The 26,615-nt window shown below is 38.9% G+C and overlaps 2 protein-coding genes across 2 annotated transcripts in view; both read right to left on the bottom strand.

Annotated features, from left to right (window-relative positions):
• Positions 1-5,780, bottom strand: part of st8sia2 (ST8 alpha-N-acetyl-neuraminide alpha-2,8-sialyltransferase 2) — a 66,154-nt gene extending 60,374 nt beyond the window's left edge. Inside the window, exon 1 of the mRNA XM_061925049.2 lies at positions 5,196-5,780. Within this exon, the coding sequence (XP_061781033.1) occupies positions 5,196-5,293 (98 nt within the window). The 5' untranslated portion in view covers positions 5,294-5,780. The remainder of the gene's footprint in view (positions 1-5,195) is intronic.
• Positions 5,781-15,991: 10,211 nt separating this feature from the next.
• slco3a1a (solute carrier organic anion transporter family member 3A1a) overlaps positions 15,992-26,615 on the bottom strand; it is an 87,162-nt gene continuing 76,538 nt past the window's right edge. Inside the window, exons 7-10 of the mRNA XM_061925052.1 lie at positions 25,130-25,274; positions 20,310-20,482; positions 20,120-20,184; positions 15,992-19,375 (exon numbers count right to left, since the gene is read on the bottom strand). Coding sequence (XP_061781036.1) covers positions 19,023-19,375; positions 20,120-20,184; positions 20,310-20,482; positions 25,130-25,274 — 736 coding nt within the window. The 3' untranslated portion in view covers positions 15,992-19,022. The remainder of the gene's footprint in view (positions 19,376-20,119; positions 20,185-20,309; positions 20,483-25,129; positions 25,275-26,615) is intronic.

Raw genomic sequence — 26,615 nt, 5'->3', positions numbered from 1 at the left:
CACACTAGTGTGCCGCGGCACAGTAGTTGAAAAACACTGCGCTACAGTACTAGGCCAGCAATCAGCAGTGTCACAGTATTCTCGTTTTCTCCACACACAAAGCCTAGGATCTGGCTTTTATAGACATAATCTGGATTTGCTGATTTGCTTTTGTTCTCAATCAAGTGCCTGACAACGCTCGCCCCCAAGGTGTTGTGTTTCTTAAAAGAAAGAATAGAGTAGAACCTGCTGACAGTGCTGACCTCAACTTAACTAAACACTTACAACTCGTATTGTTTGTGGGACAGTGTGGCTCAGTTAGTAGAGCGGTCATCCAAAACTGAGTGTTCCTAGTACTAATCCAGTTTTCGCCATACTAGTCATAAACTGTGTTTCCATTGCCCCAGACCCAGCCTGATCGATCGGAAGCAAGACAAGAAGACCCGTCTGCCCTAATTGTCCTGCATTGGGACCCCGCTGGTTTGGTGTTTAGGTGACCAAATGCGAAAAACTTCCAATATCAAAAAGTCTCGAAAACCTCCCTCAAAAAGCGATATTTGAGAGGTTTTTCGAAATATGAGTGTTTCCATTACCAATTTCTTATTGCAATATTTAGGTTTTGCGCATTTTTAGGGGTAATGGAAAGGCAGCTATTGCCGTTGTGTTATTGGGTAAGAAACTTCACCCGCCTTGCTCCCAGTGCCACCCAAACGAATATAAGGGACTACAAATGGAAATAATCTGGCTCATATACAGTCTGTATAACAGATTGTTCATTCCTAAAATAAAATAGAAAATAAAAACACCTGGTAAGGGCTGGGCGATAAAACAATATCAATTTATATTGTGATGGACACATATTCGATAACAATAAAAAATGCATTCGATAAAACCTTTGATATTTTCTTTTCTTCTATGTCTGAAGAAACCGGAAGTTGCAAAGCAAAGTTGGTTGCGTGGACAAAGGCACTCGCTCTCTCGTAACCGAGCAACGCAGGAAGTAATCATTGATCAGCGGAAGTGACACGCTCACAGCCAATCAGGTAACAGTATCAACTATCAAGTTTGGTGGCGCCATCTTGTTGTCTCACGGTTGATTCTTTGCATGGAGTGCTGCACAGAGCGAAGAAATTGTCGACAAAAAAGGAAAAGTCAGTAAAACAGTATGGCAGTTTTTAAAACAGATTATAGTCAGCCCAATGTGGACATTAAGTGTTTTTCCATGCTTGTGTTGACATTTCCTTTCCTTTCTGCCTTGATAGCTGAGGGGACTACAATCAGAGGAAAGTTACATTTTAAATAGAAATGTTTATATCTTTTATATTTTGGTGGTCATTTTCGATAGGTCATAAATAATATTCATAATTAACGATAACAAGCAATATAAAACACTTATATCGTGACGCAGTATTCAGCAATATCCTGGTTGAGGAGCCATCCCACATCGGTGTGTGACCAGGCTGTTGCCTCTGCTTCCGTGTTACTGATGCTCCTGGTTGTTAAAATAGTAATAAGTAACATTGCTTACTGATAAATAGAATAGCAGAATATGCAGTGAAGGTCTGGCACACCAGATAAATGCATGTTCCTTATAAAGTAAACTTTTTAAAAGGAAATAAAACTAATATCTGAACATTAAAGGCCTACTGAAACCCACTACTACCGACCACGTAGTCTGATAGTTCATATATCAATGATGAAATCTTAACATTGCAACACATGCCAATACGGCCGGGTTAGCTTACTAAAGTGCAATTTTAAATTTCGCCCGAAATATCCTGCTGAAAACGTCTCGGTATGATGACGTCTGCGCGTGACGTCACGGATTGTAGAGGACATTTTGGGACAGCATGGTGGCCAGCTATTAAGTCGTCTGTTTTCATCGCAAAATTCCACAGTATTCTGGACATCTGTGTTGGTGAATCTTTTGCAATTTGTTCAATGAACAATGGAGACAGCAAAGAAGAAAGCTCTAGGTGGGAATCGGTGTATTGCGGCCGACTGCAGCAACACAAACACGACCGGTGTTTCATTGTTTACATTCCCGGAAGATGACAGTCAAGCTTTACCATTGGCCTGTGGAGAACTGGGACAACAGAGACTTACCAGGAGGACTTGAGTTGGATGCGCAGACGCGGTACCGTGAGTACGCATGCAGCTGCGGCTTCCAAACATTTGATCGCTTGCCCGTACGTGCGTGCCGCTATGTGCATGTCACATACGTAACTTTGGGGACTTTGGGGAAATATATGTGCTGTATGAACTTTGGGGAGGTGAACGGTACTTTGGGCTGTGGGATTGAGTGTGTTGTGCAGGTGTTTGAGTTGTATTGGCGGGTTATATGGACGGGAGGGGGGAGGTGTTTGTTATGCAGGATTAATTTGTGGCATATTAAATATAAGCCTGGTTGTGTTGTGGCTAATAGAGTATATACAGGTAAAAGCCAGTAAATTAGAATATTTTGAAAAACTTGATTTATTTCAGTAATTGCATTCAAAAGGTGTAACTTGTACATTATATTTATTCATTGCACACAGACTGATGCATTCAAATATGTATTTCATTTAATTTTGATGATTTGAAGTGGCAACAAATGAAAATCCAAAATTCCATGTGTCACAAAATTAGAATATTACTTAAGGCTAATACAAAAAAGGGATTTTTAGAAATGTTGGCCAACTGAAAAGTATGAAAATGAAAAATATGAGCACGTACAATACTCAATACTTGGTTGGAGCTCCTTTTGCCTCAATTACTGCGTTAATGCGGCGTGGCATGGAGTCGATGAGTTTCTGGCAAAGCTCAGGTGTTATGAGAGCCCAGGTTGCTCTGATAGTGGCCTTCAACTCTTCTGCGTTTTTGGGTCTGGCATTCTGCATCTTCCTTTTCACAATACCCCACAGATTTTCTATGGGGCTAAGGTCAGGGGAGTTGGCGGGCCAATTTAGAACAGAAATACCATGGTTCGTAAACCAGGCACGGGTAGATTTTGCGCTGTGTGCAGGCGCCAAGTCCTGTTGGAACTTGAAATCTCCATCTCCATAGAGCAGGTCAGCAGCAGGAAGCATGAAGTGCTCTAAAACTTGCTGGTAGACGACTGCGTTGACCCTGGATCTCAGGAAACAGAGTGGACCGACACCAGCAGATGACATGGCACCCCAAACCATCACTGATGGTGGAAACTTTACACTAGACTTCAGGCAACGTGGATCCTGTGCCTCTCCTGTCTTCCTCCAGACTCTGGGACCTCGATTTCCAAAGGAAATGCAAAATTTGCTTTCGTCAGAAAACATGACTTTGGACCACTCAGCAGCAGTCCAGCTGGTGTCGGTCCACTCTGTTTCCTGAGATCCAGGGTCAACGCAGCCGTCTACCAGCAAGTTTTAGGGCACTTCATGCTTCCTGCTGCTGACCTGCTCTATGGAGATGGAGATTTCAAGTTCCAACAGGACTTGGCGCCTGCACACAGCGCAAAATCTACCCGTGCCTGGTTTACAGACCATGGTATTTCTGTTCTAAATTGGCCCGCCAACTCCCCTGACCTTAGCCCCATAGAAAATCTGTGGGGTATTGTGAAAAGGAAGATGCAGAATGCCAGACCCAAAAACGCAGAAGAGTTGAAGGCCACTATCAGAGCAACCTGGGCTCTCATAACACCTGAGCAGTGCCAGAAACTCATCGACTCCATGCCACGCCGCATTAACGCAGTAATTGAGGCAAAAGGAGCTCCAACCAAGTATTGAGTATTGTACATGCTCATATTTTTCATTTTCATACTTTTCAGTTGGCCAACATTTCTAAAAATCCCTTTTTTGTATTAGCCTTACACAATATTCTAATTTTGTGACACACGGAATTTTGGATTTTCATTTGTTGCCACTTCAAATCATCAAAATTAAATGAAATAAACATTTGAATGCATCAGTCTGTGTGCAATGAATAAATATAATGTACAAGTTACACCTTTTGAATGCAATTACTGAAATAAATCAAGTTTTTCAAAATATTCTAATTTACTGGCTTTTACCTGTATATGTCTTGTGTTTATTTACTGTTTTAGTCATTCCCAGCTGAATATCAGGTCCCACCCGCCTCTCACAGCATCTTCCCTATCTGAATCGTTCCCACTGCCCTCTAGTCCTTCACTCTCACTTTCCTCATCCACGAATCTTTCATCCTTGCTCAAATTAATGGGGAAATCGTCGCTTTCTCGGTCCGAATCACTCTCGCTGCTGGTGGCCATGATTGTAAACAATGTGCGGATGTGAGGAGCTCCACAACCTGTGACGTCACGCGCATATCGTCTGCTACTTCCGGTACAGGCAAGGCTTTTTTTATCAGCGACCAAAAGTTGCGAACTTTATCGTCGATGTTCTCTACTAAATCCTTTCAGCAAAAATATGGCAATATCGCGAAATGATCAAGTATGACACATAGAATGGACCTGCTATCCCCGTTTAAATAAGAAAATCGCATTTCAGTAGGCCTTTAATGCCATTAGTTTTTTTTTTGTTCCAGTACTTGTATAGGATCTCACAATAATCTTGTGCATTGAGATAACCTGCTTTCACATGTGGATTCCCTTAACACCAGGATGGTAAACTGATACCCCCACCCGCCCCCCTCCCTTTTTTTCCCCTTTTTTTTTTACAGCCACTATTGTTGTATTAATTGTATTAAGCTGCATTCAGGCTACGGAGAAAGTGCTTCCATTTGTTCTCCCATGACAAATCCCAACCCAATAATTGCACGTTGAAAACAAAACCCTGGAAGGGGGAAATGTGAGCTTGTCTAATGAGAGCGAGAAGGATGTGGCACAGGCTTTTGCTAAATTAAGAATTGTTGCAAGTGCAATATTTAAGCAGGGCACATGTGTCTGCGTGCGTGTGACTTCAAAATTCCATTTCAGGGGGTGGGGGGAAGAAATTGAAAGTCTGTTGCACCCCTTTCCTTTCTCTACTTAAGAGTGGAAATGTAGTCCATCCCACATGCAAGCTGCTGCAAGACAAATAGCCTAACCCTTGGAGACCACCTGGGCTACACTGCTCCTGGATCAGCTGCTGCATTGCAAAGGCAGAAACAAGCCACAAACATTTAACTTGGTAGGGGGGGAAAGGCAGTTTTAGCAACTGTTTTATCGACTGTGAACAACCTGCTGTACACAATGGACACACACAGCAGTGCAATGGCTGGACAAATGACTGCAGGCTACTTACGCAGCTTCTTCTTCCACTTGTGAGATATCATCCAGGATAAGGAGCAGCACCAGCAGAGTCACAAAGAGGAAGAGCAGCGTCCGGGGTGCAGGCAGCATGGTCGGCCGGGGAAAGTGTGGACAAGCTGCACCATCACCTTCCTCTCTTGCCCATTTCTACAGCCGTCCACTCATCATGTGTCCCTTTGTTGTGATCGGCGGACCCCTCCCACGCAAAGCTGCCGTCCAATCTCTCCCAAACCCCCACGTCTTTCCCCGCCTCGTGTTGCCCGGCGGTGGTCCCCTAGTGTTAGCGCTAATTCCCCGGTCTAACTTTCAAAGCGTGTACCTCCAGATGCAGCGGGGGCGACATGATGTGGATTACCGCCGTCTTAAAGGCGCAGGAGCCGAATAAAAAGTAGCTTTGGTAGAAAAGAGGCGGAGAGAAGCGACTCGTGGCTCCAACCTGAGTGACTTAGAGATGTGACGTTCGCGAACGAATCAAATCTTTTCAACGGTTCTTTTTAAGTGGAACGATGAGAACCGATCTACAGTTGTGAAGCGTTGGTTTGGGAGCCGTTTTTATGCACACATTTAGCGTCGGCAATTGTATGGAGTAAAATGACTGCTAAAACTCCACGAACACACACATGTTTTTAGTCACGCTGAACGATGCGCAATTGAAAAAATAAACACATTTCTGCAAGTAAAAAAAACGATTTGCAAGTTTTAAAAAAGCGTTTCGTAAATATAAAAACAAAAAGCAAGTAAAAAACGATTCGCAAGTAAAAACAATACATTTTTTTCAAGTAAAAAAAAATCCATCCATCCATCCATCCATCCATTTACTACCGCTTATTCCCTTCGGGGTCGCGGGGGGCGCTGGAGCCTATCTCAGCTACAATCGGGCGGAAGGCGGGGTACACCCTGGACAAGTTGCCACCTCATCGCAGGGCCAACACAGATAGACAGACACAGGCCCGGCCCTAACCAATCTGGCGCCCTAGGCAAGATTTTAGGTGGCGCCCCCCCACATCGGCAGTGAAGTGTATATACTCACAAGAACCCGAATAGCTTTGTCTTTGACCTTTTTTTTTTACTTACAACTATACCTAATATATAAAGGGGTGGAAAAGTGACGATTACCTGCAGGGCAAACATTAGCTAACCAGAAGGCAATAACAATGTAAACAAAAAACACCTGCTTGAGAGAGACCTAATACAAACATTTATATGCACGTACAACACTTAGAACTTTTAGCATATCAGTACCGGTATGTGAAATTAAATTATGGAATAGATTAAGTAAAAAAGTTAAAAATTGTACTGATATGATCCAGTTTAAGAGGTTGTTCAAAATAATAGTGCTTACAGAGTACAAAGAAGAAGAATTATGAGAAATACTTTCAACCTTATTGAAAATAAGATATTCTTCATCTCAGTATGTTAATAATGACTGAATTAATTAATTAATTACATATTACAAAACTGTTGTATACTAACTCATAGATGTTATTTTATTATATAAAAAGGTCAGTAAATGATTCTATATATTTGTAAATGCTTAGAAGTGGGAAAGAGTTAGGATTAAATAAGCTTTGCTTCTTCCTACTCCTTTTCGGGCATGTTGTAAAATGAAATGATATGAAATTGTGTGATGTATTATGATGTAAGTGTGTTCATGTTCGAAATAAACTAAAGAAAGAAAGAAATGTCCCTGAGGAATGTAAAGTGGGAGTACTGTAATTACCTAACGTTACATTATTATTTTCCATAACAATTTAGCCCCCTCCACAATATTAACCCGACGTTAAAACAGAACTAGCTATTTATTGATTAGCAATTGCCGAATCATGTAACATTAGCTTAATGCTAAAAAGCCAGGTTACTATCACATTCTGTAACAGACAAATAATTTCATGTAGGCTAACGTTACCTACCTGCTACCTCTGTCTTTTCTCGTTTCTCCTCCTCTTCTTTTCTCTTTTTTCTTCCCTGGGCACCTGACAGTTTTGGCATCTTGTGTTGATTTTTTGATGTGGGGACGTCCAAAAAGAGTCACGATACGGGAAGGGAGGGGGCGCACCGTGCGGGGGGGGAGGGGGGGGGGGCGTAATGTTGTAACAAATAATATTTCTATTAAATAGGCTTTACTTTGCATTTTAATTAACGTGGGATTATTTTTTTGTATTTAGAAATAATAGTACCAACTTTTTTTCTTTTTCTTTTTTTCTCCCAACATTTGTGGCACTGGCGTGGCGCCCCCTGATGGACGGCGCCCTTAGCATTTGCCTATACGGCCTATGCCACGGGCCGGCCCTGGACAGACAACATTCACACTCACATTCACACACTAGGGCCAATTTAGTGTTGCCAATCAACCTATCCCCAGGTGCATGTTTTTGGAGGTGGGAGGAAGCCGGAGTACCCGGAGGGAACCCACGCAGTCACGGGGAGAACATGCAAACTCCACACAGAAAGATCCCGAGCCCGGGATTGAACCCAAGACTACTCAAGACCTTCGTATTGTGAGGCAGATGCACTGACCCCTGTTTCACCGTGCTGCCCCGTAAAAAAAAAATGATTAAAAGATTTTTTTTAAAACATTGTTCTTCAATTAAAAAAATATGCAAAAAAATAATGATAATAATTAAATGGAAAAACGATTCACGAGTAATTTTTTTGTTTCGTTAAAAATTATTTGCAAGTAAAACAATGATAAAAACAATTCTCATGGATGAAAACTATTTTCTTAAAAGTAAAAAGAAAAACGATACGCAAGTATAAAAACTATTTTCTGCAAGTATTAAAACGATTTGCAAGGGGGGAAAAAAGTGATTCGCAAATATAAAAACAAAAAGCAAGTAAAAAAAAAGATTTGCGAGTAAAAAAACATTTTTTTCAAGTAAAAAAAACTTTTTTCAAGTAAAAAAAATGGTTCACAGATAAAAATAAAAAAAAGAACCTTTTTCGTCAATTAAAAAATTATTTGCAAAAAAATAAAGTTCTTAACTGGAAAAACGATTCACGAGTATTTAAAAAAAAACGATTTGCAAGTAAAACAATGATAAAAACAATTCTCAAGTAGAAAAACTATTTTCTTAAAAGTAAAAACAATTCACTAGTATAAAAATTATTGTCTTAAAATTAAAAAAATAATTTGCAAGTACAGTAACTATTTTCTGAAATTAAAAAACGATTTGCAAGTAAACAGAAAGCAATTTTCTGCAAGTAAAAAACGATTCGCGAGTATAAAAACAATTTTTGCAAGTAACAAAACGATTCACAAGTCTTTGAGTAAAAACTTTTGGCAGTATAATTCCACCCTGCACGATCCACGCACTTTCCCCCGTAATTCGAATTCTAAAACGAGGTGGTGCTGCTAAGTCAATTTAAGGCTGTCAGAGCGACTTGTATTTGCACATGGTGCCATCCACCAAAAATAACAAAGAAGAAGAGGCAGGGTGGGCAGTGAAATGGCGGACAGAAGAGAGGGGAAACCGGCTCAACTCGTAAATTAGAGGGTGGAATATTACTACGTCCAACTAATATACAGTATATATACACAGTCGTTGGTCAAAAGTTATCTGCATCACTAGATCAGCGACAAACTTTGAAAATTCACTGATAAAGTCCGAATAGGGCCCAGGAGGGTGATAGATAACAGCCAGATAAAGAGGTAGCGGTGTGAGAGACCTCATAGTAAGTACCTTAAATGATTTATATTTATGACTTAGGTTAGGGCTAAGGTTAAGGTTTTCATTGTATATTAGTGCGACTCCGCCACCCCTTTTAAGGGGATGGGCAATATGTGCACTAGTATAGTTAGGAGGAGATGCATCGTTAAGTGGAGAAAATTTGTCTGGTTTTGGCCAAGTGTCACTGAGACCAATGACGTTAAGATTGTTGTCTCTAATAACCTAATTAACAGACAATGATCTGACGTTTAAAAAGACCATATCATAGATAGTGGACTGTTTTGGTTAATGGTATCCGTAGTACTGATATTTATAACGTTAAGTCTATTTTGCGTAGTGCACCTTAAGTAATTTTGATAACATCTGGGAATTGAAATGGTGGGGATCTTGAGATTATTTGCTTGGTGCTGCGATAGATTTAACGCATCATCATTTGCCACCTCAGTAGAATGCATGTTCACCTCTGGCACAGTCACTACAAAAAAACATTGTGAGTTGTGTATTATTCTAGGGGAAATGCTATGTGTGCAGGAATTTTCCAGCGTGGCGCTGGTTATTTCTAGCTTAACTGACTCTTCACCCGGACTAACAGACACTGTAATTGCCTGTGTCCGAGCTTGCTCTAGTGTATTTAGTCAATTTTGACTCAACCAGTACTTTATGTTTCTAAATGGAGTGATGGCGCCTTCCCGGTTAGGGTGAAGGCCGTCCCTCCTCAGCAAGCCCGGTTTGCCCTCGAAAAAGGGCACGTTATCGATAAACTTTAGTGCCCGTTCTGTAGCGAGCCACTTGTTAAGCGAGTCTAATCTGCTATACCTCTCATCATTGCCTCTCGCAGGCAGGGGGACCGAGACAAGTACTCGACGCTGAGACATTTTTCTAGCGAGATTACAAGTCCTAGCTACGTTCCTCTTTGTAATCGCTGACTGTCTCATCCTAGTGTCATTGGAGCCGACGTCGACAACTATGTTCGTGTAGCTAGTGGTGTGAGTAGCCTGTCGTACTTGTTTACCAGGCCTGTTGCGAGTCAGCTCCCTAAGATTTGTTTCAATGTCGGGTGCTCGAGCCCCAGGAATACACTTAATTATGGCTGGTTTACTAAGCTGTATGTTCCAGGTGATGGAGTCCTGTATGACTAAGGTGTGGTAGACTGGGGTGTAGGACTAGCTAAAGGGCTAAATCTGTTATGCATCCAAACCGGTTCAACGTGGCTTGTCGGACGCTTAGGGCTACTACAAACTGGGCTAATCAGCTTGCTACAGCTAACGCTAGCACAAGGTCCTCTAGAATGACCAACCTATCCATGAGAACGGTGCACGAAGAGCAGAGAGCCAAACTCACGTTGTTTCTTTCACCGAGTCAAGTTATTGCTGCCTTCGGAGCACCGTAGCTTCAAACCGGGACTAGCTTAGCTTTGCTAGCTTAGCAACTAGCTAGCTGAAAGTGAGGTGGTGAGACAGAAAGTGAGTGTTATGTAAGTTTGATTAGACTACTAAATGTGTTGGAGAAGGAATAACGAAAGCTGTAAAACAATTAAAAGCACACATAGAAATATAGCATTCAGCTTTTAAGCGGCGAAACAACCGCTTAACAGAGGGAGATGCGAAATTATTTTAATCAAATGTAGCCCCAGAGTTAAAAGGTTTGGGGACCCCTGCTCTATATACTAGTACAGTAAGTAAATAATACAAATTATCGTGATTTTTATTTATGAATTAGATTTTATATCTAGAAGATTACTGGAAGTACACACTCAGCATACTAACAATGTGATACAAGTCCTTATGTAACACTCGTCCGTTCCAAAGCAGCCATGAGGCTAGCTGCTGCCTCTTGATTAAAAGATGAAAACACTTCTTTCAAGCAGCTTTTATTCTGAAGGTTGCCAGCCTTGTGTGTGTTTTGACTTTCAACAAGGAGACTTCCTCATGCACTCGTGCCGTCTTTGATGTGTGCCCGAGTCGCAGTGGTGAAATACACTGCTTTTGTGTCCCGACACCAGGAAAAGTATTTATATTTATATACACACACACACACACACACACACACATATATATGTATATATATATATGTGTGTGTGTGTGTGTGTGTGTGTAAACATACATGTATATATATATATATATATATATATATATATATATATATATATATATATATATATATATATATATATATATATATATATATATACGTATATATACACACACGAATATATACAGTCGTGGTCAAAAGTTTACATACACTTGTAAAGAACATAATGTCATGGCTGTCTTGAGTTTCCAATAATTTCTACAACTCTTATTTTTTTGTGATAGAGTGATTGGAGCACATACTTGTTGGTCACAAAAAACATTCATGAAGTTTTGTTCTTTTATGAATTTATTATGGGTCTACTGAAAATGTGACCCAAATCCGCTGAGTCAAAAGTATACATACAGCAATGTTAATATTTGGTTACTTGACAAGTTTCACTGCAATAAGGCGCTTTTGGTAGCCATCCACAAGCTTCTGGTTGAGTTTTTGACCACTCCTTTTGACAATAATGGTGCAGTTCAGCTAAATGTGTTGGTTTTCTGACATGGACTTTTTTCTTCAGCATTGTCCACACGTTTAAGTCAGGACTTTGGGAAGGCCATTCTAAAACCTTAATTCTAGCCTGATTTAGCCATTTCTTTACCACTTTTGACGTGTGTTTGGGGTCATTGTCCTGTTGGAACACCCAACTGTGCCCAAGACCCAACCTCTGGGCTGATGATTTTAGGTTGTCCTGAAGAATTTGGAGGTAATCCTCCTTTTTCATTGTCCCATTTACTCTCTGTAAAGCACCAGTTCCATTGGCAGCAAAATAGGCCCCAAGCATAATACTACCACCACCATGCTTGACGGTAAGAATGGTGTTTCTGCGATTAAAGGCCTCACCTTTTATCCTCCAAACATATTGCTGGGTATTGTGGCCAAACAGCTCAATTTTTGTTTCATCTGACATCACATGGATAAAGATAAGACCTTCTGGAGGAAAGTTATGTGGTCCGATGAAACAAAAATGTAGCTGTTGGGCCACAATACCCAGCAATATGTTTGGAGGAGAAAAGGTGAGGCCTTTAATCCCAGGAACACCATGCATGGTGGTGGTAGTATGTGGTAGTATTATGTATATATATAATGACTATATACAAGGTGCAGCATAAACCAAAAATAAGGTTGAAGGAATTGTCTGTAGACTTTCGAGACAGGATTGTCTTGAAGCACAAATCTGGGGAAATATCCAAAAAGACTTGAGGCTGTAATTGTTTCCAAAGGAGAATCAATCAAGTATTTAGCAAAGGCTGTGAATACTTATATAAGTACATGTGATTTGTTACTTTTTCAGTTTTAATACATTTGCAAAAAATTCGATACATTTTTTTATACATTGTCATTATGGGGTATTGTGTGTAGAATTTTGAAGACAAAAAATTAATTTATTCCATTTTTGAATAATGCTGTAACATTAAATGTGGAAAAAGTGAGTTTATGTGAATACTTTCCGGATGCACTCTGTCCAATTTGTTTTTTAGAAAGATTATACAAAAAATATAATCTGAACAAGAGATGGCACAATGGTGCAAATCTGGCCACGACTGCCATTTAGATACTATTTTTCTCGTGCTGTCAAATGGTTATTTAAAAAAAAACAATCAGATTAATTACACTTTTGAATATGGATTAATAACAGTAGCTACAAAAGTGTTGCTTTACTTATATTTGCTCGCGGATCTACTCCGCCAGCGCCAATTGTCTTCCACTGCCTGACAGCGTTCTTGCTCCTAGCTGCCTCAAAAATGTATTTTGCTTTTAGATTCCATTTTAATTTGTTGTGCTTCAACAAGAGAATTGACGGTGCAATATATGGAAATTACCTTGTTTTGTTGATTTTGTAGTGAAATTAGCCACTAGTTCATCTTTGCACTCACGTATGTACAGACCTGATCACTGACCACAGAACAACCTTTTTCAGCCTTTCAGTATGGAAGTAGAATTGTCTCACATCAACTTATATATATCAATATGCTATTAATACATATGCGTATATTAATATATATATATATATATATACACAAATACAAATACAAATGTGCTATACAAATAAATAAATAATTTGTATCAATAAATGCGTATTTGTAAATATATTTTTGAGATTTGAAAATATATACAAATAAAATGTATAAATATAAAAATGTGACATACAAATAAATCAAGAATTTGTATAAATAAACATGTATTTGTAAATATATTTTTGAGATTTGAATATAAATATGCTTGATTTTGTATTTGTATTGAATTTGCATATGTGGATCGATTTTTTGCTTTTGTGTTGATTTGACATTCTTCCCACAAACCAGATGCACAAATAAATGTGACCTGCACACTCCCCTGAACAACCAGCAGAGGGCACTGCAGCCAGAGCGGTCTGGGTCACAGAGCATTAAATATGCAAAATGCCCGGAGTTCTCTGCACAAAAACAATCCACGTCTTTACAGAAAGAACGCACAACGGGCCTGAGCTTGCTAACGTTAGCATTGTATTAGCTAATGCTAATTCATCCAGTTAATCTGAAAGACCGTGCTAGCTGCTTATTTTATTGTATCAATGCCGTTTAATGACCTTGTCCCGATGTAGATACTGATCTCTTATCAGTGCAATGTGTGTCAAATCATCATCATATATCAATCATCATATGACCCTCCCTAGTGTGCCTCTCTGATTGGCTCGCCAGTTTCTGACCATGTCTATGACCGAGACCGCTCTGGCTGCAGTGCCCTCTGCTGGTTGTTCAGGGGAGTGTGTAGGTCACATTTATTTGTGCATCTGGTTTGTGGGAGGAATGTCTTATCGACACAAAAAGCAAAAAAGCTATCCACATATGCAAATTCAATACAAATACAAATACAAAATCAAGCATATTTATATTCAAATCTCAAAAATATATTTACAAATACACGTTTATTTATACAAATTCTTGATTTATTTGTATGTCACATGTTTATATTTATACATTTTATTTGTATATATTTTCAAAAATCTCAAAAATGTATTTACAAATGCGCGTTTATTGATACAAATTATTTATTTGTATATCACATTTGTATATCACATTTGTATTTGTATATTTATTAATATATGCATATGTATTAATATCATATTGATATATATATAAGTTGATGTGAGACAATTCTACTTCCATATTTCAGGTAACCATCCACAGTTAAAGGGAAAAAAAGCATGTGTGCTTGAAATTAATCGGTCTTTATACACCATCAATGCAATAGTTCTTGTGATCGTTCATTTTGCCAAGTGGCTGCCTGGAGCTTTTTCAAAAATGTATGAAACTGGAAAAAGATGGGGGGGAAATATATTATTTTTTGTTTTAATAATGGTTTCCTTTGGGGGACAAACATGACACACACCTTTAATATGTTTGTGTTTATGCTTCACTGATGAGTATTTTGTCCTACTAATTTGGGCGGTCTTTGAACTCACCGTAGTAGTGTAGACTGACTCAGCAGTTTGTTTACATGTATGACTTTCTCCTACGCCGCTACACAAAGACGTGTTTTATGCCACTCCTTCCTTGTCTCATTTTGTCCACTAAACGTTTTTGTGGACAAAACGCACAAAGGTGAGCTTTGTTGATGTTAGTGACTTGTTAGGAGTGCTATATAGGCTTAATTGGTCAATGCATGACCGTAAGCTAATCGATGCTAACATGCTACTTAGGCTGATATAGCTAATATAGACACTTACATCATGTGTTGCTTCATTATAACACTTATATAAGACTTTTACAGTAATTTGGATAGTAGGCTAATATAGCTAATATAGACACTTACATCATGTGTTGCTTCATTATAACACTTATACAAGACTTTTAAAGTAATTTGGATAGTAGGCTAATATAGGTAATATAGACACTTACATCATGTGTTGCTTCATTATAACACTTATATAAGACTTTTAAAGTCATTTGGATAGTAGGCTAATATAGCTAATATAGACACTTACATCATGTGTTGCCTCATTATAACACTTATATAAGACTTTTAAAGTCATTTGGATAGTAGGCTAATATAGCTAATATAGACACTTACACATGTGTTGCTTCATTATAACACTTATATAAGACTTTTAAAGTCATTTGGATAGTAGGCTAATATAGCTAATATAGACACTTACATCATGTGTTGCTTTCGTTATAACACTTATATAAGGCTTTAAATTTCTTGCAGCTCCAGTTTTTTTTGTCTTTTTGGTCCAATATGTCTCTTTCAACCTTTTGGGCTGCTGACCCCTGGTATGACTGCATAACTTTTGTGTCTCAAAAATTCTGCCTGTATGAAAATATTAATGTTCAGTCACACATTTAACAGTTTTTATTAATGTGGTTGCATTTTTCCAAATTCATTTATTTATTAGTATTATTAGTGTTCTTTTTATTAACTAACTTAACTTTGTTTATATTTGTATTTTATTTTCCATCCATCCATCCATTTTCTACCGCTTTTCCCTCTCGGAAAGACCCAGAGCCCGGGGCTCAAACCCAGGACCTTCGTATTGTAAGGCACATGCACTAAACCCTGTTCCACCATGCTACCCTGTTTTTTATTTTGAGAGCTTCTAATATTTTATACCAGGGGTGTCTAAACTCTTTCCCCCGAGGGCCGCATAATGAAATAAGTGCGGACATTTTGATATGTTTTATTTAAAAAATGCTACAAACAGATATTATATATATTTAAAGACAACACTTTGTCAGCTGTGTGTTTTGGTGCCTGTATTATTATTAATTATTAGTTTAAAATGTCAGCTTTTTCTCATTACATTCCGAGTTTTTGCTCTCTTTTTTTCTTACATTTTTACTGTTTTTTCAGACAATATGCTGCAGATATCCCTGTTCTACGCCATCAAGCAGGAAATAACGTCGTTCATTTGTCAAAAATGTTACATTCCTGTCCTTTTCCCGTAGTTTGCGTCGTTAGGCTTGCTTATTTGGATTCACAGTGGGAGTTGATTGTCGCCATCAACTGCCCTGCTCGTATCAGAGCGCTCGCTCCAGACTGCAGAAAGGGCCACTCGCCGCAATGTTATTGAAAAAGTATTTATTTCCAGAGTAAAATAAATGCCATCCATACAAAAAGAGTAAGAAAAGAGGACAAGGTCAAAACTAGAACTGCAGAGATCAGTAGCATCGTAACAAGTCGCCTTAAAATGGAAATTGTCCACACACGCGCCAGGAAGAAACGCGTGTGTAGTGTCTGCAGCTACCACAGAACTATGAAGACACACTTTGTGTTTCTACTACGCTCACTGCAAATCTTCTCATGTGACATCATATAGTAAATATAGAATATAGGCATTGACATCAATATAATGGGGCGTTCAGGGCCTCCAATACAAATATATTACTCCTAATCTCCTCAGCAGGAGTCCAAAGAAAATACACATCTTATTTGTAGAATCCCTTCTTAAGACAAATTAGGCTGATGTGCTGTGACGCAAAGACAAAAGGAGTGTGATGTAACACATGTCCAAGCAGCGCGGACGACACAAGCAACACCGAACAACGTCAGTTTGCTTTCATCCCAATCTAAATGGCCACTAGAGAAGTAAATAAAGTCAGGGTGATTCCGCTTACCGATGAAATGACTGTAAACACTTGGCAACGTATGTGCTAACGTACAACCACCCCCACGTCAATACAGTAAAAACCTGGCTGATACATACAGTACGGATAGCACTACCAAGGAGGACCAAGGCCACACGTACGGCAAGAAATAAAAATACGAGAAAAATGTTATGAATAAAAAAAGAGAATACAATTGCTATATTACCAGATAAATGTTGAGAGGATAAAATATACATTATTCATATTTTATATTGTATCATTGCAGAAATGTTTCAGGAATAAAGTGACAAGATACGAGTTGCATTTTTCTAAGAATGTTTCTAATATTCCAAATCAGAGGGTCTTCAATGTTTTCCAGGCCAATTATTCCCAAACTGATGGAGAGATAGAGCGAGGACCCCCTATTTATGTATCGTGTATAAAATTGTTTGCGATTTAAAAAAAAGTCCTTAAGGTATGCAATACTATTCCTGCGATCCATTTACCTCGAAAGTTGGAAGTCGGAGCCGAGTTGTGAGCGTTCCTGCTATGAGGTTCGGAAATCAAGATGGCCACACCGACTAAAGCTATTCTTGTGCTTGCCTTGTCTGAATATTAACAACTTACGTTCCAGCTATGAGGTTCGGAAATCAAGACGGCCACACCCACTAAAGCTATTCTTGCGCTTGCCTTGTCTGAATATTAACAACTTATGGGAAATATGCACTCTTTCTGCAAGCTTCAAACACAGTGGATGAAGAGGAAATGCTATTGCTGGCGATGCAGAACGTAAATACCACATGAAAACAAAACAGAATTGTTACTACCATATTTTACGGGCCATAGAGTGCACCGGTATTTAAGCTGCACTCACCAAAATTGAGAAGAAATAAATATTTGTACATATATTAGCCGCACCAGCCCATAAGCTGTAGATATATACCAGTAATACAGATTTTTGTAAATGTTTATTTACATACCTTAATTGTTTGCAAACGGTGCCTGTCTCATAGCAGTAAAACGGCTGATCAAACAAAATAGAAGTCATCGTTATGGACCCACTAGCTGCGGAAGCGAGCTCTCCAATCAGCTAAACAGACTCATTAACTCTACAGTGAGGTTTTGGTGAATTTTAGAAACTGAAACAATACAAAAAGAATGCCATTGTAAGTTAATAATGCTGACACAGACACTTGTAAACGTGTTAGCATATTCGCTAATGCCAATGACACTAGCTCCATTACGTTCCGACAAATATGCATGAAAACACTCCTACAGACATCACACATGGGATGTTTTAGTAAGTAGAAATTGTTTTAGTTGTATTTTAAAACTTCCTAAGTTGTTTGGAGTGATGAATGAAGTATCCTTTCGAGCAGAAATGCTATACACGGTTATACTTCCAGTTCAAGGCACGAAACAGGAAGTACATTTTCAAACCGCAGCACCGGTATTGAACGAACTTGTCGAAAAGACGGCGTCATAGTACAAACAATAACACACATTTTCAGTGTCTGTCGGTGTTTTATGAAAACGATTTGTTGAATACAAAACATTATGACCATTTGCAGAAAAAATTCCATAAATTAGCCGCAGTTTTATAAGCCGCAGGGTTCAAAGCATAGGAAAAAAGTAGCGGCTTGGAGTCCGAAAAATAGGGTATATATAAATAGCCAACAATACATAGCATATGGCTGATTTAGTGCAACAAAAACTAACCAGAAGTGCTAATAACGGATACTATAGAAGCTTATATTATTGTTTACAATCAAAATGCTCTCACTTTCCAAGTAGGAAATCCGACCATGAGGGGCATTCCAGTTGAAACTTCAGACTATGAACTCTGAAATTCCGATTCCCCAGAACAAATGGAACGCACCATTAGATATTCAGAGAATACAGTATAGCGAGGCTAATATCTAGCTAGCCTAATTCCTAGGATTGTTATAATAATGCAGTATAATTTTCATGTTTTGTTTCAAACCTGCAAGGGACAGTGAGTAGGGTGGCCATGTCACTGCCATCTAAACAACAATGTTAAGGTGTATTTAAAGACATTACATTTGTGGGAAAATTGCAGGTGGAATATAAAACGAATATAAATGTCATGACCCCCCCTGCAGTACCTCTGTGGACCCCTATTGCCGACCTCTGTTTGAACTGTAAAATAGTAACTTTATTCTCATTAAAATTATTTTGTGGGTAAAATTTTTAAAAATTCTCACATTATTCCAAAGTTTTTCCCTAATCATTTTCCTTTACGCGTGGTCCTGGTACTCCTCGGTAAGTGCGATGGTCATGTTCTCCCACACATTCCTGCGGCCATGACAGAGCTAAAAGAATATGGCAGCCAGTAGTTTTAACGCCACTGCAGTCGATCAGTCTTGTCTTTGTCTGCCTAGCAAAACACAAACGAGCTCCTCGAGTCTACCACGCAGCTAAAAATGGACCCTTGTATTGAGGACAGCAGAGCATGAAAAGTCCACGCCGTCCTTGTGGCTTCACGGCCTACAAAACAGACTCCATGTTTTCACAACGCTCGTTATCTTCTAGGTTGTAGATGAATTTTGTCCTGTCCGATAGTTTGGGCCCGTCCGAGAGCGACGGGTAGAACTCGCTGGGCGACATTTGAGCCTCGTGACTTTTGATGTAGGTGTTGTAGTTGCGGCGCAGGCAGTACCACGTGGTGGCGTACAGGAGGAAGGCCACGGCTTTCAGGATGATGGCCAGGCTGACGTACAGACGCCTGTAGGCCAGGTTGTCGTACAACAAGCAGGCGCCTCTGTCGCCGCAGTCCGAACTCCAGAAAAGGCAGGTGGAGTCGATCCCGGCGCCGAAGACGAGCGGAGGCGGGATGAACCCTGTGGAATGACACATTAGAACATTTAGCATATCGTATTTAGTACGAATGTCCCAATATAGTATTGGTATCGGTCTGATATCACTATTAAAGTATCAGTATATCAGCAAATCTCCGATACAAACGGTCCTGCGTTTATCTAAAAATGTCCTCCAATTAAACACACAAGGTCGGTCTTGATTTTAGTCAAGTCATTTACAAAAGGTAAATGTAGTAGGCAACTAGGAAGTAGCAGCTACACAACAGCTAAGCACAAAATAGCACACAAGCTAGACATACGTAAACATTGTCGGTCATTGAACAATATTGCAGTCTCAAACATTTGTCAATATGAAGAAGTATCAAATAATTATAGTTGCATATTACTCATACATACAAAGTATCCAAAGCAGAAGGGTATAAAAAAAGTATCCAGTAAAAAATGTGTCCGCATCATTTAACGTATTGCGTCGTGAGCTTAACTTCATGAATTATTGTGGCTACTCGGGTCAAAGTTTATTTATTTACCTAGCACAATGCTTAAACACCCCCTACTTCCCCAAAGTGCTGAACAGATTAAAAACCGAAAGGTAAAAAGTTAACAATAAAAATCACAATAGGTACAGAACCGTTCAAGAACCAATGAAGTTCGTTAATTGAGGTTCGACTGTATTTGAATGTCATATTATAACTGACACTTTTGAAAAAACTCAAGTTACAGACACCAGAACACCAAATGAATACATCAAATATTTCAGTGTCTTACCCAAAAGTCGCAGCAAAAGAAACAACACTCCAAGAGCGTATGACTTCAGTTCAGGGGTCACAGTCCTTCAAAATTGAAGAAAACAAATTATTTAATTATTATTACATAATGAACACTTTTTTTATGCCATGCTATTATTCACACTCTTGCAGAAATCCTTTTTCATTTCAGTGTAAATGTCCAGACATGCCTGATGAGGACGATGACAGAAGGTGTCTGGGCCATGGCTCCCACCAGGCTGCACACGCAGATGACGCACAGGAAGATGAGAAAGGTCTCCTGGCAGCCAGCCGTCGGACATTTTCCTGGAACAGCTGTGGCTAACTCGCTGTCAGCAGATATACACGAACATCCACTCAGGTTCTGCGGAGGCAAAAAAAAAAAAAAAAAGGCCAATTACAGGTAAGCATTACGTCTGCTGGTTTGTACTGCAACAGCTATTACATATTGCATTACATCTGAATATGTTACTTGAAATATTGATGGGCGTTTAAATAGATGCATTGACTTTAGTCATAAAATGCTTGTTGAGCATTTCAATGATGGATTTTCTCTACTTGGCAGCAATTAAAGGGTGTAATCAAGTTTCCTTGAATCAGGAATATCAATCAAGAAAACTATATAATGAATATACAGCCAAACCTGTCTACAGCGTCCACTCAAGGGAAACGGCAAAAACATGCAGATAGGCAGCCATTTTGAATTTGCAGCCATCTTGATTTTTTGGACAGTAAATTTACGTGTTTTTTTAATGTATATATATATATATATATATATATATATATATATATATATATATATATATAGCCAAAAGTATTTGACTCACATATGAACTTGAAGTTCCATCCCATTCCTAACCCATAGGATTCAATGTCGTCGGTCCACAGTTTGCAGCTATTACAGCTTCAACTCTTCTGGGAAGGCTGTCCACAACGTTGCGGAGTGTGTTTATAGGAATTTTCGACCATTCTTCCAAAAGCGCATTGGTGAGGTCACACACTGATGTTGGTCGAGAAGGCCTGGCTGTCAGTCTCCGTTCTAATTCATCCGAAAGGTGTTCGGGTTCAGGTCATTTATCAAATTTGTAAACAATGGCTTTATCTATAATAATTTTGCCCACGTTAATAAACATTAAACTGCCTCAAGTTGTTGCTCAGAATAAATACAATGACAATTTTTTTCTTCTACATATAAAAAGTGCAACATTAAACAGTTTCAAGTCAACTCATCATGCTTAATTTATTACAGCATTTGGGAAGCCTGTAGTTGATTTTTATTATGTAAATGTTATATTTTTATCAACATGTGATAGCAGGGACCCTGCCATTCAAAACTAGGCTGCTGCAATACTAATGATTAATCTAACTATAGCTGAAAAAATGGTGCAATAGCAATAGGAGAGACTATTCATCCCTGAACACCATGTAGGCTTAATGATGCAGTTACATTATTATATCAAGTATCAGAGACACAAACTCTTCATTTAACATAATGTCCTTTTTTTGCTGCTTCAACACAGCTCAATCAACACAGAAAAAGGTAAAGTGAAATAACAGACAGACAGGGCTTTGCTGTCCGTAACACACACACACACACACACACACACACACACACACACACACACACACACACACTCACACAACGTTACGCTAAAAGCGAATTAGCCTTCACCTCAAGCCAGGACTGCGAGCGAGCGGAACTGCCTTGTATATTTCTAGAAGGTCAACGGGCTCACAGTGATGTTACTAGTAGTTGACTGGGAGGTGTTTATTATAATTTGGGGAGAGTCCGCAGCCTGATAATTACCTGCTAAACGCTAACATGCGCTCTGAATACGCACTACTGATTGGCTGTTACTGCTCTGAATACGCACTGCTGATTGGCTGTTACCGCTCTGTTTGTAACCAATCAGATGGTTGTGTGGGTGGGACAATGCTGGGTGCTGTGTAGAGGACTGACAGTGACAGAGGCAGAAGGAAGCGGAGGCGGCTACTTAATATGTTTGTGTGGAAACTCGTTCGGTACACCTCCGAATCGAACCGAAACCCCCGTACCGAAACGGTTTAATACAAATACACGTACCGTTGCACCCCTAATATGTATGTATATATATATATATATATATATATATATATATATATATATATATGTATGAAGGCACCATTAATGCTGAAAGGTACATACAGATTTTGGAGCATCATATGTTGCCATCCAAGCAACGTTACCATGGACGCCCCTGCTTATTTCAGCAAGACAATGCCAAGCCACGTGTTACATCAACGTGGCTTCATAGTAAAAGAGTGTGGGTACCAGACTGGCCTGCCTGTAGTCCATGCCTGTCTTCCATTGAAAATGTGTGGCACATTATAAAGCCTAAAATACCACAACGGAGACATTGTACGGTGTGTGTGTGATAAAAAAATCAACTATAGGCTTCCTAAATGCTGTAATAAATTAAGCATGATGAGTTGACTTGAAACTGTTTAATGTTGCACTTTTTATATGTAGAAGAAAAGTTTTATCATTTTATTTAATCTGAGCAACAACTTGAGGCAGTTTAATGTTGATTAACGTGGGCAGAATTATTATAGTGTTCCCAATGTTAAAAGGATAAAGCCATTGTTTACAAATTTGGTAAATAAATAACCAAAAAATTTATATTTTGTTATTTTCTTACTGTACCGAAAATGAACCGAACCGTGACCTCTGAACCGAGGTACGTACCGAACCGAAATTTTTGTGTACCGTTACACCCCTAATATGTATATGTATATATTGAAAGGTGCAGCAAAGAAGACTGGGCGAGACTTCCCAAAGATAGGTGTGCCAAGCTTGTGGCATCGTATTCAAAAAGACTTGAGGCTGTAATTGTTGCCAAAGGTGCATCAGCAAAGTATTGAGCAAAGGCTGTGAATACTTATGTACATGTGTTTTATTTTTAATACAAAAAAAAACAACTTTTCACATTGTCATTATGGGGTATTGTCTATAGAATTGTGAAGATAAAAAGGAATTTATTCTATTTTGGAAGAAGGCTCTAACATAACAAAATGTGGAAAAAGTGAAGCGCTGTGAATACGTTCCAGATGCACTGTATGGTCTCTGTTCTATTCTATTCTATTGCTAAGGATGTAACGATAAATGTATTAATGATAACTGCGGTGAAACCCCCGACAGTTAATATTACTGTTTTCAATTAAAATTATGGAAAAATCGTTATGATAACTGCACTTCGATAAACTCATGGACTGACTGAGACTAAAATACTAAGACTAAATACTAAGACTCAGTAAAGCACAAAAACAAAACCTGCAAAATAGTGAGTTTTCTGTCTATTTATTTTTAGTTATTTAAAAAAACCTGACTTTGTTAAGATATTTCAGCGTGTGTATAAGTACTTTTTGAGCACATTCAACATTACCGTCAGTGTTGGCGTTAACGCACTTTTTGTGTCTTTTTACGCATTGAAATCAGAAAGGACGCGCAATTCTGGAAGCCCGCGGGTCCCTTGGAAGCAGATTTTTTTAATTTATTTTTTACCGCCTAGTTTGCTTGTTTTTATTTTATTTTATCGATTATCGCTTTCCGCCCGTGTTTTGTTTTGTTTTGTTTATATTTGCCGGGTCAAATTTCCGTCACCGTTTATTGCGTATTTTTATTGCCTCAGTTTGCACTCAGATAACTTTACCGCGAGGGTCTGTCAAAAGAAAGACTTCATGGTAAACACTAAGGTGCCTGTAAAGTCAACCTTTTTAACTTCATCCTGTGCCATGTCTCCAGTAAATAAGTTGTTTTAGTCTTTGTGAGTCCATGGAAACTTCACTTTTATCTGCCGCTGGATCGACATCGTTCGAGGATGGAGACAGGTTAGCTGTTAGCTTCACGCTAACCAGCATCCGACCAGACTCCTCCACCCCAAAAACATACTTTGCTGGTCAACAAACGGGACAAATATGTGCCTTTTGAAGTGTTAATGTGCGAGGAGTGTTGAAAAGGAGTCTCTTGGAGTAGTGGCTTACAAGTTAGCAAGTGTCGCTCGCATTGCTGACATCCTCACTGTCATTGTTTACTGAAGCATAAATGCTGACTGTGCGTTATGATAAACGCGCATGCATCGCCAGGCTCTGCTTTTTATCCATAGACTTTTCAGATTTTATTTTTTATTATCTATAGCAGGGGTGTCGTGTCTAAAGTGTGGCCCGAAGGCCATTCGCGGCTCACAGCTAATGTTTTAAAGGCCCACGGCACATTCTAAAAATACTATTAAAACAAACAAAAACATAACAAAAGTGGAATAAAAAAAGCTTACAAGTGAAATGTAATTTATAAAAAGTTGCAATGTTGACTAATAAAACAAAGCTGTTTTTTTTCTTTAAAACTGTCATTGCTCAAGACATAATATTAAATCAAAATCAATGTTTTTATGAAATATTGACCCATCCAAGGCTCCGATTACTTCACATCAAATATTTCACTATGAAAAATATTTTTTGTGGAAGATTTTGCATATGTGTGTTTGCCATTAAAAAACATAGTTTTCTTTGACAAAAAGGGCAGAAAACAAACAAACAACATTAAAAAAAACTTTGAATTGACGGATTGATCTGAAGTTGACAACCTTTTTCCAAAACTCAATATAGAATGTGAGATATAACAGGATAATGCAAACATTTATCATTTGTTTTCAAAACGGTTACAAAAAGTGGGACCCCAAAAATTTACTGTGGGACCCCATTTGTATGACTTGATGGGGTACCTGGGACCCCATTTTGAAAATTCCTAGCGCCAACACTGACCGTGATAATAATGATAACCGAGATAATTTTGGTGATATGAAATTTTCAAATCGTTACATTTCGTTACAAAACTGAATTGTTAAGTTTAATGATAACGAATAACATTTATTTTGTCTGAAATTAATTACAAGTAAATCCACCAAATCCTGACCTGATCATCCAAAGAACCAATTCATTGCATGTATTTGCAATTGTCTTTGTGGCCTATAGGTACCTGAGCGAGGTTGTGGGTGCAGCCGGCGAAGCAGCCCGACAGGTAGGTGACGCCGTTGGAGCCGCATACGGGACTGATGGAGGAGGTGAAGCAGTTGCAGTGATTGAAGCACGGAGCTTCTGGTTTGTCGCCCACCTGCAGAGTACTTCAACACACACAAGCATTTGCACCGTGAGTAAAACTGTCCATATTAAAAAAATAAACACAAAAATCAATGGAGACGTTTCACAGAAAAAAAGATATATTAACAAAGGGAAGTGCAGCAGCCTGAGAAAAATATATAACTTCAGCTACATATTCAAACATATTTGATCTTGTATTGGATCTCACTATTCTACACAGCTGATGCCTTATTCTATTATGAAGTAATCAAATTCAGTATAGACGTTTGCACCTTGCAGGTGCTTGTTCAGTAAAGGTTTAGCCGCATTTATATTCTGTGCAGCAGCCGCTCTTGGGATGGCCAATCTTTTTTTTTATAGGCTCGATAAGGCGACACAAAATTGTTTGAATAAAATATAAGGCAGATTGTGCCCCCAGGGCAGGTAGTGATGAGAATTTTTATTGACACATCTCGACTGCATAGTTCACCTCTAATAAAAGTTTCCTAACCCCTTGTAGCTTTAATATCACCCCGTTATGTACCAGCAGAAGTGACTCCATTAAGCAGAAATATAGCAAGCCTTACTAAGCAACTTAATGCACACGCTGCTGCTGTAGTAAAGGGAGGACATATAGCTGATAGGAATAATATCAAAGGGGTCATATTACTATTATGACTTTTCTTCTTCTTATCTTCATAACACTTTTTGGCTGCCTCCTAAAATGAGTCATTTTGACAGGTGGAGTTTTTTAAGATGCAAATTAACTCCTCCTTATCCCACCCCTTCACACTGACTAGACCTTTGTCCACAAACCGGCGGCCATGTTTGTAGTTTGAGAGAGAAGATATATATATATACACACACACACACACATACAGTCGTGGTCAAAAGTTTACATACACTTGTAAAGAACATAATGTCATGGCTGTCTTGAGTTTCCAATAATTTCTAACTCTTATTTGTTTGTGATATAGAGTGATTGGAGCACATACCTGTTTGTCACAAAAAACATTCATGAAGTTTGGTTCTTCTATGAATTTATTATGGGTCTACTGTAAATGTGACCAAATCTGCTGGGTCAAAAGTATACATACAGAAATGTTAATATTTGCTTACATGTCCCTTGCAAGTTTCACTGCAATAAGTCACTTTTGGTAGCCATCCACAAGCTTCTGGTTGAATTTTTGACCACTCCTCTTGACAAACTTGGTGCAGTTCAGCTAAATTTGTTGGTTTTCTGACATGGACTTGTTTCTTCAGCATTGTCCACATGTTCTCAATGGGGTTTAAGTCAGGACTTTGGGAAGGCCATTCTAAAACCTAATTCTAGCCTGATTTAGCCATTCCTTTACTACTTTTGACATCTGTTTGGGGTCATTGTC

Source organism: Nerophis lumbriciformis, linkage group LG29, assembly GCF_033978685.3.
Source record: "Nerophis lumbriciformis linkage group LG29, RoL_Nlum_v2.1, whole genome shotgun sequence".
Taxonomy (NCBI): domain Eukaryota; kingdom Metazoa; phylum Chordata; class Actinopteri; order Syngnathiformes; family Syngnathidae; genus Nerophis; species Nerophis lumbriciformis.
The sequence above is the reverse complement of the archived record's forward strand: the minus strand, read 5'-3'. Positions and strand labels throughout refer to the sequence as shown.